The sequence below is a fragment of the Staurois parvus genome, unplaced genomic scaffold, assembly GCF_062004578.1.
Source record: "Staurois parvus isolate SC_StPar_1 unplaced genomic scaffold, SC_StPar_1.0 ptg000052l, whole genome shotgun sequence".
Taxonomy (NCBI): Eukaryota; Metazoa; Chordata; class Amphibia; order Anura; family Ranidae; genus Staurois; species Staurois parvus.
The window spans coordinates 6,927,746-6,941,599 of record NW_028317848.1 but is presented as its reverse complement, the minus strand read 5'-3'; the positions used below and the strand labels follow the sequence as shown (position 1 = coordinate 6,941,599).

Genomic DNA, 13,854 nt, shown 5'->3' with positions numbered 1-13,854 from the left:
AATACACCCAAATTCTATCCTACTTGTGAGTACATGCATACCTCTTCTCCAGCACATCAAGGTCCCACATTAAGTGAGCTGCCACTTTCAAAGCCAACAGTTTCAGAGTGCGATTTCTCTTGTTGTCGGTAGGGGGTTGTACTTGATTCTGCTCATTTACAGTGGGTTTGGAGGCTTGCTCTAGAAACTGGACAATCAGCTGAACAGGTGGTGGATCTAAGGATAGAAAATCTTCAAATCATTAAATGAACAGGTCAAAAGGTATCATGAGGTTTAAAAATATTTTTTTTTTAATAAAAGACATTGGCATCTTTAGGGCCCAAACACACACATATTTATGTGCAATAACATTCACCCAATTGACCTGAGGTACAGTGATAACACAACAGCCAATGCATTTACAACATGAGCAGCAAGTTTATCATCACTGTGCAGCAGTAACATAATGTGCATGTGAGTGAATATATGCTGGGTAAACTCCTTTATTCCAATACGCATTTGCCCCAAGAGATCGCCACACAGTTTTCTGTGAGCAATGCTGACATCTAAACCTAAACAGTAAAGCACACCTTGCTGTTATGTAAACTCCACAACAGTAACAAAAGAGTAATGCAGGCCACAGACGGGTCGTTAATCGGCCAAATTTTCATCCGCACGAAAAATCATCCGATATTCACCCAGTTAGTGGGGCCAGCCTGTAGGCTGTTTTTTGCGGATCTTCTCGTTTAATTTTATCGGTCATGCTGGAAAATTCGCAAAAAACGGACGTTTTTCGTGGACATGGGTGGCAGCATCGGCAATGGGGCCAGCCGATTTTTTGTTTATCGGCCGAAAATTGGCCCGTCTATGGCCTGCCTAAAGATAAATAAATCAGCAAAAAAGCAATCTGTTAGATGAATTCTAGTTTGAAGTATATAATACAGATGAAACAATAGAGAGCATTACAGATAGATATATATTCTATAAAAAACCTATAACAGAACTAAAATCGAAGTAAACACAAATACTAAGAGCTTCATTAAGTACATTCACATCTGTGCACTGTGGTAGGCTATAGCAGAAGTGTGTTTTATTTTATGTGTATAATTTCTTTTATTATCATTCACATCAGTCGCTGCCCTCAGGGAGCTTACAATCAATGTTCCCTATCTCACATGCATATATATACACATGCTATGGACAATTTGAACAGGAGACAATTAGCCTACCAGCATGTTTGGAGTGTGGGGGAAAACCGGAGTACCCGGAAAAAACTCCATACAGCTAGAACATGAAAACTCCATGCACCTAGTGTCCCAAGTAGGATGCAAACTAGGGACCCTAGTACTGCAAGGTACTGACATTTAGGCAAGGTATTGCTATGTGCTGCATTTTTTTGTGAAGTAAAATGCTAGCTTTAACACAAGTAAAACACAAATGGATAGGTGTGAAGGAACATTTAAGCCTCTGCTTCACAGTCAATTCATGATCATACGGATTGCAGCCAAGGCTGCATTGACATCCCTAATTTTTAAAACATTTCGGGTTTGCATATAACACTAAAAGATGCTGCTGCAAAGGAAAACCCCTGAATGAGATTTCTCTGGTACTTTCCCAGCAAGTCCCTTAATGGGGTTCACAGAAGAACATGCTAGTTGCTTCAGTAACACAGGTCTTATTCGGAAAGCCAAATGCACCAAATCACTGAATACTTTGCAGACAAAACTAAAAGCCAGCACCTGGAGAAGATTTCTGTAGGTGAGCCTCCAGCAATGAATCATCCAGTAAGAATTCAAACCATGAAGTCTGAGGAGGAGTACATGGCCGGCTCGAAGTTGCGGCCTCTCTGTCCGCAGCTTCTGCGCTCATCTTCTTCGCCTGAACCTTTTCACTTCCTGGGTTTTTCTTCTTCATGTTTTCAGCCTGCAAAGAGATGAGAGATGTCTGAGCCAAAGTAATATGCTAGAGTGAAAATACGGCAAATGTCTGCATATAACCAGCTAGTTATGCTAAAGATGGACTAAAGGAGCCAAAAATCAATCTACAAAATCTAGGTAAAGTACAACAGTGCCTTCAAAAATCAGAAGGTACATACAAAAACTAAGAGGATTTATTCCATATCTGTAAAGAGTGAGAGGAATTAATTTATATTCCAAAAGCCAACAGTGCATCTAGAACGGCTTGTTAGAAGCACATATACATCCTACTATTAGCAATTTTGTCCAAACTCCAATTCCATGCTTACTGGCCATCATCAGTTTAGTGTATGGAAACAGCTCCAAGTGGAACACCAGTCTAACAGCTTCAAGCACACATGTAAAGTAAAAAGAAACTATGCAGCCAGTCTTTTGAGCATGTTCAGTTCAAAGACCAGTACCACTTCCTTGTTTAGCTTGACCATGAAATGAATAGGGATGATGATACCTATGATCACTGTCCTGTGTGCAAGTTGGAGGCAAAGAGATATAGGGTGTGATGATCGCGGTGTCAGAACCCAGCCCTGCTCACCAAACTCGTGACGGAAGGACTAGCCAATCCAAAACCACGCTGTCACGTGCGTAACAATGCCACGCCCAGCTGCACTCTGCACAAAGATTTTCCAGCTAATGGACCACAATCTGTGTATCTGCAGCCTGGGAGCGATTGTTACTGGGTCAGGTTAATTACGCAATTAACTCTTCACACTGCCACCACCTCCTTTTTGTACAGAGAAAGAGGAAACTCAGCAATAACACTATGATGTTTGCATAAGCGTCAGTATACCACTGTCACCACAGGCAGAGATATACCTTAGTTTAAAACACACACACAGTAGCGCTCTTCAGAGGCAGGGGTTCTTAGTTTGCATTAAAGAGCTTTACAAACAGTTCAACACTTTCAGAAAGTAAGATTTATTACTAAAAGGTCAAAAGGGTGTAATACAAAATATTTACAGAAAAAGATGTAGTCTATATATATATATATATATATATATATATATATATATATATATATATAAACAGAGAGCAATAACACAGCAAAAAGGTTACAGAAAGAAGTTTAGAGGGATAAAGTACTTGCCGTCAGCCTTGGTCTAATCAGATTAGGTTTCCTGAGCCAAAAGGGTATTATCTCCCAAAGTTAGTTCCGATGTTAAAAGGGAGAATCTTCAACTTTGCTTAACTCAGCTTAGCTTTTTCTAGGAACTCAGCAGGGTGTCTCCCTAAAGCAGAAAACCAATCGCCTCATTTGGGCAGGTGTTGCAGGCGGAGACCCAAGCTATGACCAAAAACCCTCACAGTTGATGTCATGGTTCATAACTTACCCTGGATACATATAACATTCTATACATGAGTAGATTAATACGCAGAATCTTCTGCTGAATGTCTACAGATGAAATATGACATACCTGTTGTGACGGTTAAGGAGATATACTTTTCTGCTTTCCTGTATATGTCAGATAGGGGGTGTAATATATCAGACGACTTGTATTAAAGTGACCGGGTTGAATATCTGCCTGGTTTTTATGCAAGTCTCTCATATTCCAAGATATGTAATAATAGGGGAAAGTGGGTCTTGAATGTGATGTCTGCTTTATTGCTTATCTGGAATGTCTTTGAGGCTCAGCAAGGGACTTGGTTTATGGCTTTACGATCCCTTTCCAAGCAAGGGTCTCGCAGACATATGGGCACCAGCTTATTGGGGTTTATAGCCAGGACGCCCTCCCAATGAGTTTGCTGCCTGGGATCTCTGCATCAAATAGACCACATGTCACTCAACAGAGTGGGAGGGGGGATATCGGAGGAATCTGATTTGGGAGAGAGAGATACAAGATGGAGGGGTTTGGATCAAAATGGATGACCGCATCCATCTCTGTGTACACGATTGCTACATAGGGGAGCATGGAAAATTTGCAATGAAGAACCAGGAAACAGTGGGTAATATTTATCAAGAAAATTAGCACCAATACTACTGTTGTAGCATCCACAATGTAAAGCTCCGCTCCTCCTCCCAATCTAGGATGATATAGGTATATAAGTGCCCATCCTCGCTCTACTACACTGCAGTATCTTTATAAGGAAGGCCGCACACTCCTTTGGAACAATTTTTTTCAAGGTCTTTTCACTAACAGCCCAAGCACTGCCCAATGACGCATTTTGCCATGATAGGGCTTCGTAACCAAGTCCAGACCAAGCACAGCTAAAGATAAAAAGTACCAATATTACAAACAAATCTTTGTTAGGGTTTGTTCACATTTGCTATGGTCTCTGAAGAGCAATTTCTGTTCAGATCACTCTTCAGAGCGCATTTGACAGGTGGTGAGGAGGCATTGTATAACCTCCTCACTACCCGCTTTAACCCCTTGAACCCCGGTTCAACTGTGTGCATTTTACATTGTTGCGGGGTGCTTTCAGAACAGCCCCTTTCACTTGTATGGGTAGACTCTGCGGACGTTACACCCGCTGAAAGCAACAGGGAGTACAATTCCTGCCATGGCCATGAAGCAAAACAACGTGGCATGTGTAAACCCCTAGCTGCTGCCTCTGCAGCTAAAAGGAGGGCAGTGAAAACACAGCTCAACCGCAGGGTTTTACTGCTCCCAACCACTAGGGTCAACAAGCCCTTATAGTATTTCTGTGTATTTGTGATTCATTCACCTGTACTCCCGGGCAGTCCCATGAAAAATATTTGTGCAGGTCTGTGACAGATTTAGATGAGACAGGTTTTCACTCTAAACAGAGACAGGTTTCCATTCTGTTGCAGTGTAACTTTAGAGTATCTGGGGGAGGAAGGTATGACTCAAGCTTTAACCTTTAAGTAAATCTTTGTACAACTTATCTCACTGAATTGATAAAGGTCCCCCCTCCCCCCCCCCGGACCTGACGCTTGAATGCAATATTTTAAATATTGTGGCAGTTAAAACAGATATCATATGTAAACAGTTTGCCTGCAGTTCTATTTTAAAAATGGAAATAACATAAATAACTGTCATTTTTTTTTACAGTTATCAAAAAGTTCCATTTGTTACAAGCAATCATTTTCTTTAACTGTCAAAATTTGAAATTCTTTTCTTTGAGCCCAGAGCCTTCTTCCTCCTGCCACTCTAATTGGCTACTGGAATCTCCCAAATGTGTAAGCAAAGCTTATGGTTACAGTGTAGCTATGACCAAATAAAAACGACATATGTAGCACTGCCTGTTAGTAGCATTAACACAAGTCTTTGTTTTTCTGAGTCCTCCTGTAACTTCGCTCTATTATCTTGTGATCTGGCCAGTAGGGCTAGGTTCACACTTGTGTGGATCTGCAAGCTGTGTTTTGTACACAAATGGCAGCCCATTCATTTTAATGGACTGCTGTACCTACTGAAAACGCAAGGAAAAGGTACCAGCACTAGTTTTGAAGATGCTGCCTGGTGCAGTGAGGTTCCCAGTGTGGGAAGCCATGCTGAAGTTTCCAGTGCAAGGGTGCTGCTATTAGGATTAATGGCACCCTCACGCATCTCCTTAGTGGCAGCACATTTTTCTGTGCAGGTGGGTGTGGCTGCAGGAACAGGTGTGGTCCCACAGTGGCAATCACCAGCAAGTGTGAATCTAGCCCACGTCTGTTATTTTTAAACTTCCATTAAGAGCCCAACACTGAGCAGTCATACCTTTGTGACTACCCAACTAATATTCAGTGGGTCCCCCTTTTACTGTCAAAATAGACCCTTTTGCCACCAAAACAGCCCTGACCTGCTGAAGCATGGACGTCACTAGACCTCTAAAGGTGTGCTATGCTTTCTGACACCAAGTCATCAGTAGCAGATCTTTTAAGTTGTGAGGTGGAGTCTCCATGGATTGGACCGATTTGTCCAGCACATCCCATAGATGCGCGATGGATTGAGATCTGGAGAATTTGGAGGCCAAGTCAACACCTCAAACTCATTGTTGTGTTCTTGATACCATTCTTGAACCATTTTTGCAGTGTGGTGGGGCAACCTATCCTGCTGAAAGAGGCAATTGCCATCAGGGAATACCATTTCAATGAGGGGGTGTACTTGGTCAGCAACAATGTTTAGGTAGATGGTATGTTTCAAAATAGCATCCACACGAATGGAAGGACCCAAGGTTTCCCAGCAGAGCATTGCCCAAAGCATCACGCTGCTTCCACTGGCTTGCCTTCTTCACAAACTGCATCCTAGTGCCATCTCTTCCCCAGGTAAGCGACACACATGTACCCAGCCTTCCATATGATGTAAAAGAAAATGTGATATAGCAGACCAGGCCACCCATTTCCACTGCTCCGTGGTCCAGTTCTGATGCTCACGTGCCCATTGTAGGCGCTTTTGGCTGTGGACACGGGTCAGCATGGACACCCTGACCGGTCTGTGACACCGCAGCCCCATACACAACAATCTGTGATGCTCTGTGTGATCTGACACCTTTCTATAGGAACCATTTGTGAGTGATTTATGATAGCGAAGTTCTTCTATTGGATCAGACTACAGGGACCAGCCTTCAGTCCCTGTGTACATCAATGAGCCTTGGTCGTCCATGACCCTGTCCCTTTTGGTTGGTCCTGACCTCTGCAGATCGGGAACATCCCACAAGAGCTGCAGTTTTGGAGTTGCTCTGACCCAGCCATTACAATATGGCCCCTGTCAAGGCTGCCCAACTCCTTATGCTTGTCCATTTTTTCTGCTTTCAACGCATCAACTTCAGGGACAACATGTTCACTTGCCGCCTAATACATCCCACCCACATTCGGGTGCCACTGCAACGAGATAATGAATGTTATTCACTTTACTATTATGTTATGGTGTAAGTCCTGAGCCCCTCCCAGGGACAGCTGTGTGCACACAGGGAGTGAATGGGAAGAAGTACATCACACCCCCGGGTGGAAGCCCCTCCCTCAGCTCTCTTCCCGAACACTCACCGGCTCCACACACCAACAGGGGAAAAGAGAAAAATAATCTATGGAGACGATCCGGCGCCTGTAAAACGCGTCACTTCGAGTCACATGACGATAACACGGGCACCGGGTGTTGACGTTACGGCCTGTGTAGCGAACTTTTCTCCCAATGAGAAGTGAGTTGAAGCGCTGAAGCCCCGCCCCCGGCCGCCGGGGTGACTTTGTCATGGCAGTGCGGGCAATGCTGCGCTTCCAGTCACCTGTGTACCCGCGGAACAGCCGGGGGAAGAGCGGCAAGCCGGCCGCCTACTGTGCGGAGCTGGTCAGGTAGTGTCGAGGGGAGGGACCGCATGGCTGAGCTCCTCTGTGTACAGACATTATAGGGGGGACTGGAGCAGGTGTGCATGGCAACCAATCAGCTTCTAGCTTTCATTTTCAAAACGTAACTGAACCAGCCGAAGATGGGAGCTGATTGGTTACTGTGCACAGCTGCTCCAGTTGCAGTAAATTCCTCCCCAGCAGAATCTTCACTGTAGTCCTTCCCTGTGGATCTCTGTATCAAAAGTGTTCCTTTTATCAGATACTTTGTATGGTTGTTGGCTGTATTCATACCTGAGCAACGTGGAAACGCGGAGAGAAATGCACCTTTCTGCCCGCACCTCGCCTTTGTGGCAACATTTTTTTCCTAACCATTTTTTGCGATACAGCGTTGCGTTACTTTAACAATTGCGTGATCATGCAATGCTGCCCCCCAATTTTCTTTTTATGTTCCTGTTGTCCAATTTACGTCCCTTTTTTTTTTCCCCATGAATAGTGCTTTCTTTTGGTGGTATTTGATCACCTCTGCGGGTTTTATTTTTTGCGCTATAAACAAAAAAAGGACCAACAATTTTGAGAAATAAAACAATATTTTTGACTTTTTGCTATAAAACATATCCAGTAAAAATAAAAAAAATTAAAAATCAAATTTTGTCAAATTTAGGCCAAAATGTATTCTGCTACATATCTTTGCTAAAAAAACAAAAAACAAAAAAAACAAAACACAATATGTGTAAACTAATTGGTTTACGTGAAAGTTATAGCGATTACAAATGGCGGTATATATACTGGAATTTTTTTTTTTTTTATACTAGTAATGGCGGCGATCAGCAACTTATAGCAGGACTGTGGCGTGCTTTCTGGCACTGGGTGGAACTAACTTGGTGTTACTGACATCCTCAGTGACACCAGTACAGTGATCGGTGCTAATAAAAAACACTGACACTACTAATGGCACTGGGCAGGAAGGGGCTAACATCTGGAGCGATCAAAGGGTTAACTGTGTTCTGTGTGTGTGTGTGTTTCACTGTCAGCACATTGCTTTGTATGGCTGTGCTATGCAGAGCCATACGAAGCAGTGTGCTGGAGCTGACAGGGGAGAGATCTGTATTGTGTACATACAGACCTCTCCCCCATTAGTGATATTCGGTGATTGCCTGTGGGGAATCACCAGCCGGGACCCAGTGATTGATAGCTGAAACTGTCAGGTGACTCAAAATCACATATATATATATATATATATGCGTGATTTTGAGCAGCCCTGTCACAGTATTTCTGCTCTAGGGTGCGGGAAAGTGATTAATAGCACCCCAAACACGGATAGCAGTTGCGTGTTTTGTGACATTTTCCATGAAATAAAATGCTCGTTACCAAAAAAATGGTACTTGAGCTAGTTTGGCTCACAACAAGCAGCCCATTCAAGTCAATAGGCTGTCAGGCAATAAGTACATCCAAAATATGCAACGCAAAACGCATAGTGTCACTCAGGTGTGAATGCAGGCTTGGGGCTCATTTACATGGGGCTGCCGGAGGAGCGATAAAAACAGGTGGTTGAGCTGTGGGTTTACCGCTTTTTGATTACCCACCTAAACTAGGGCTGTGCCTGTACAAATGCCATGGCCACTGCAAAAATGAAACAGCATGTTGTATTTGGCAGGCGGTGTGGCCTGCAAATGTGGCTTCTTCAAGTGCATCGCCTCCTCACTGCCTGTCCCTGCAGATCGCCTTTCAGAGGGGCAACAAGGGTCACTATCCCTGTGAACGAGCCTTTTGCCTTGGGTCACATCTATGAGGGTTCATTTTATGCACATTTTTTGCGCCTTGCATGTATGGCTGCCTGTTAATTTCAGTGGACTGCCCTACCTGTGAGAAACGCGGGGAAAAGACGTCCCCAACCGTTTGGAAAAAATTGCACTTCTCTGAACAGCAAGGTGTGTTTTCTGGCAAGATAGCCAATGCGTGTCACGGGCACCCCCTGCACATCTGCTAAAGAGTAGCATGTTTTTGCATGTGTCAGGAAAGCATGTGATTTTCTGCACGTTCTCGACACACATACATGTGCATCAAGTCCTAGTGCTGAAGCACACTGTTGTGTGATGCACACGTTACATGCATTGTTCTGTCTCTCCCATCTAAGCATTGATATTGTGATCTCTGTAACTTACAGTTGTGATGAGATAGCGATAACTTCAACCTCAGTTGGATAACACAGTCAGTGACTCAATCGATAAGACATCTTGCAGATCTTGTGAAGTTTATTCCATAAACTGAGAGAATCTTACAACAATGAACATTCGATAGGTCAAAAGATCATAATGTGATCTACTTCATGCCATGAGGCTAGAGCTGCAATGCATTTCTGGGAAAGGGGGAGGGCTATCTATACAGCATTAACTAAACCAAAGGAAAGGGAGGAGCAGAAACATAATATAGAAACACTTAAAGGCATATGACAGTCATGTGATACATGACATGCATTGTTTATAATAAAGTCTATCTTGTCCTGGTGATCGTTATTCTCCTAACTTTGGAGACATTTTCTGTCACTTCCTGGTGTATTTTCAGTAAATTCTCCCCATGGGGAGCCTGGCAATTATTGGTCAATAAGGTTTTTCCACTTTATAGGATAGTTTATGACAGGGCTCGACAAATCCCAGGTCACCATGGTGACTAGAAATTGCATCCTGGCGCCTGGGCTTTGTCAGCCATCCGCTGTCTGGCACTGGGACGCTGCTTCACTGATCCAGGGATTTGAAATCCCTGTGGCTTAATCTCCTATCCATACCTCTCAATGTGTATGGACAAGAGGCATTTTAGTCAGTCAGCACCATCACGTGGATGGCACTGACCAATCAGAGTCTGCCTAGCCCGTCTTGTCAGTGCTGAGAGGAGAGAAAGCTGCAGAGATTTCAAATCCCTGGACCGGTAAATCAGCGCCCTGGTGCATGACAGCGGGGGATCACGGGACATTTTTACAGTGAGACCAGGGGGGGTGGGGTCCAGTGTAAGGTCACCTTACAGATTTTCTGTAAAGATGAACATACACTGTCACCCCAGCCTGCCCACATAGCAAGCTAGCTGGCTGGACTGTAACTTTTCTTTCCTTCTTTTTTTCCTTCCCCTAGTTACCTTATTATATTCCTACACAAAACTGCCCAGAGCCAACCAGAACCTCTTGTCCGGCCTCGTGCTCCAGTTCATGGCATGCATGGTCCATGGCACCCCGTACTTTTACATCTCCTTCCGTGTCCCGTGCAGGGACATGGCGGACAGGCACAACCACAGCACCGTAACTCAAACATGAGCCGTCGTAGGGATGCCACGACGCATGCTCAAAAGACACTGACAGCTTCAGGGCTCAGCCAATCACTGGCAAGGGGGTGGACCAAGACGTTCCAAGGGATGGATACAATGTGGTTTGGCTACATGGCTTATGTTTCCACGCTTTACTTTCGACATGCTGTCTAGGGTACAGAGGGGCGGGCTTCAGGCCAGTTTCATGCCTCGTTTTGGTTTCGGGTGAAGAAAGAAGTGGGAATGGCAACAGAGGTTGGGCTGCTCAGTCTAAAATGCCCAGGCCTAGTTTTGTCCCCAGTCCAAGCCTGGCACAAGGCATGAGCAATTCCTATTGCCAGATGCCCCGAAAATTCCGGGCGCCAGGCAGCTGATTTAAAAAACTGTCTCCTAACGTTTTTAGCTGGCTTCCAGATTCAAAGTAAATTTGTCAATCCCTTAAAAACGTATTGATGGACCAACAAGTTTTTATACATAAAAGAAAAAAAACTTTTAATGCTTTTTTGAAATCTTGGATTTTTTTTTTTCTTTTTTTACATTGCATCTGAGCACCACAAACAAAAAACGCTATTTAAATATACTGCTCAAAAAAATGAAAGGAACACTTTGAAAACACATCAGATCTCAATGGGAAAATATCATGCTGGATATCTATACTGATATGGACTGGGTAATGTGTTAGGAATGTAAGGATTCCCCATCGCTTGATGGAAATGAAAATTATCGACCTACAGAGGACTGAATTCAAAGACACCTTGAAAATCAAAGAGAAAACAATGATGCAGCAGGCTAGTCCATTTTGCTGAAATTTCATTGCAGCAACTCAAAAAGGTACTCCGTAGTTTGTATGGCCCCCACATGCTTGTATGCATTCCTGACAACCTTGGGGCATGCTTCTAATCAGACGGCAGATGGTGTCCTGGGCTATTTCCTCCCAAATCTGGACCAGGGCATCACTGAGCTCCTGGACAGTCCTGCAACCTGGTGGTGGCGGCGGATGGGCCGAAACATGATATCCCAGAGGTGTTCTATTGGATTTAGGTCAGGCGAGCGTGGGGGCCATTCAATGGTATCAAATCCTTCATCGTCCAGGGACTGCCTGCATACTTTCGCCACAGGAGGCCTGGCATTGTCTTGCACCAGGAGAAACCGAGCACCCAATGCACTAGCATAGGGTCTGACAATGAGTCCAAGGATTTCATCACGATACCTAATGGCAGTCAGGGTGCCATTGTCTAGCCTGTACAGGTCTGTGTGTCCCTCCATGGATATGCCTCCCCAGATCATCACTGACCCACCACCAAAACGGTCATGCTGAACAATGTTACAGGCAGCATAACATTCTCCACGGCTTCTTCAGACCCTTTCACCTCTGTCACATGTGCTCAGGGTGAACCTGCTCTCATCTGTGAAAAGCACGGGGTGCCAGTGGTGGACCTGACAATTCTGGTGATCAATGGCAAATGCCAATCGAGCTCTATGGTACCAGGCAGTGAGCACAGGGCTCACTAGAGAAGGTTGGGCCCTTAGGCTACCCTCATGAAGTCTGTTTCTGATTGTTTGGTCAGAGACATTCACGCCAGTGGGCTGCTGGAGGTCATTTTGTAGGGCTCTGGCAGTGCTCATCCTGTTCCTCCTTGCATAAAGGAGCAGATAGCGGTCCTGCTGATGGGTTAAGGACCTTCTACTGCCCTGTCCAACTCTCCTAGAGTAAGTGCCTGTCTCCTGGAATCTCTTCCATGCTCTTGACACAGCAAACCTGGCAATGGCACGTATTGATGTGCCATCCTGGAGGAGTTGGACTGCCTGTGCAACCTCTGTAGGGTCCAGGTATCGCCTCATGCTACCAGTAGTGACAATGACCCTAGCCAAATGCAAAACTAGTGAAAAACAATCAGAAAAGGTGAGTAGGGAAAAAAATGTCAGTGGCCTCTACCTGTAAAACCATTCCTGTTTTGGGTTTCGTCTCATCATCATCATCCACTGCTGCTGAAGGCTTGTAGCTCTCCAGGGATGTGCAAATCATATCGCTCAATGCTTGGGACATGCAGTTCTGGGCTAGTGGGTTTTTTTTTTTATACAATTTTTTTAATTTATGTAGTGCGATTTTCATGTCCATTTTCAGTATTATTGTCAAAGGTAGTTCCATGCAAGTCTGCCTTTCAGCCACATCTATGAAATACCAGCTATGAATCGCATCCCATGTGAATAGTTATCTTAGAATGCCACTATACTCTATGCTGTGTGAGTTTGGAACGCATTGCTCCAATCTCGCACAGGACCCTTTTCTTTTAACCGGATCAAAATCGCACCGTATAGATGTGAATGGCCTTCATAGAAAACAATGTTTTTTCAGATGCCATGCAAATTTATGCGTTTCAGATCGCATTTCATCTGCATCAGATTCACATCAGTGTGAACTAGGCCTAAGGCTTTATTCACACCTGGGCATTTTGAGATCACGGCAGAATTGCTGTGATTCTGCCTGCTATCTTTAAACACCCTACAATCGCAAAATGCAGGTTCAGATGCCATTATTTTCAATGGCACCGAAAATGCAGTGCAATTTTGCCACGATTGTCATGAGGAGGAGCGTCTATTGAGTGACAAGATTCACTTCATGCGATTTGCTGTGGTGTTTTTTTTTTTTTTTCATATTGGGGCCAGCATCTCATTTACTCGGCAGATGCTCTTCTGCTGAGCATTAAAAAAGCCCGATATCACCTTTCCTGATGAGTACCCAACCGGTGCTCTTCACACTGCGAGGTCTCTCCCCTTCCTTGTTAGTTTGGTGCTGGAGATAGGCAGGGAGGTGAGTAGGAGATAAACAGTGCAATGTTAAAACCTTTTTTAAATACAGTTTTGCTTAACCACTTCCAGACCGGACACTTTTACCCCCTTCCTGACCAGGGCAATTTTCAGCTTTCAGCGCTATCACACTTTGAATGACAATGTGCGGTCATGCAACACTGGACCCATATGAATTTTTTACCATTTTTTTGACACAGATAAAGCTTTATTTTGGTGGTATTTATTCACCGCTGGGATTTTTATTTTTTTTGCTATGTAAATGAAAAAGTCCAAAAATTTTTTTTTTAACATACTGTCACCCTAGCAGTACAGTGTCACCATGGTGACACTGTACTACTTGTGGGGGGTGATGATTTGTTTTTGTTTTTTTACACTGATTGCTTTTACACCCATATAGGATGTAAAAGCAATCATTTCTCTTTCTCTCTGTCTGCATTCATTGAGAAGTACTGAGTGAGCTGTGATTGGTCACAGCTTGTCACATGGTACAAGGCTGTTGTGAATAGCCTTGTACCATGTGACCTCTGTGATCATTCACAGATTTCACACGTAGTAAGCAATGATCCGGAGGACACAGTGGGC

General features: G+C 44.1%; 2 protein-coding genes across 5 annotated transcripts in view; one reads left to right on the top strand and one right to left on the bottom strand.

Annotated features, from left to right (window-relative positions):
- INTS8 (integrator complex subunit 8) overlaps window positions 1–7,021 on the bottom strand; it is a 70,693-nt gene extending 63,672 nt beyond the window's left edge. Inside the window, exons 1-3 of the mRNA XM_089666694.1 lie at window positions 6,874–7,021; window positions 1,719–1,902; window positions 42–216 (exon numbers count right to left, since the gene is read on the bottom strand). Coding sequence (XP_089522820.1) covers window positions 42–216; window positions 1,719–1,893 — 350 coding nt within the window. The 5' untranslated portion in view covers window positions 1,894–1,902; window positions 6,874–7,021. The remainder of the gene's footprint in view (window positions 1–41; window positions 217–1,718; window positions 1,903–6,873) is intronic.
- A 10-nt stretch (window positions 7,022–7,031) lies between these two features.
- NDUFAF6 (NADH:ubiquinone oxidoreductase complex assembly factor 6) overlaps window positions 7,032–13,854 on the top strand; it is an 87,628-nt gene continuing 80,805 nt past the window's right edge. For 3 of the 4 annotated variants that reach the window (XR_016310612.1, XM_089666720.1, XM_089666714.1), the window contains exon 1: window positions 7,032–7,176. Coding sequence is in view for 2 of the 4 variants with exons in the window: in XM_089666720.1 (XP_089522846.1) it covers window positions 7,076–7,176 (101 nt within the window). In the remaining 2 variants the exon portion in view is untranslated. The remainder of the gene's footprint in view (window positions 7,177–13,854) is intronic. The other variant, XM_089666732.1, reaches the window with a different exon arrangement.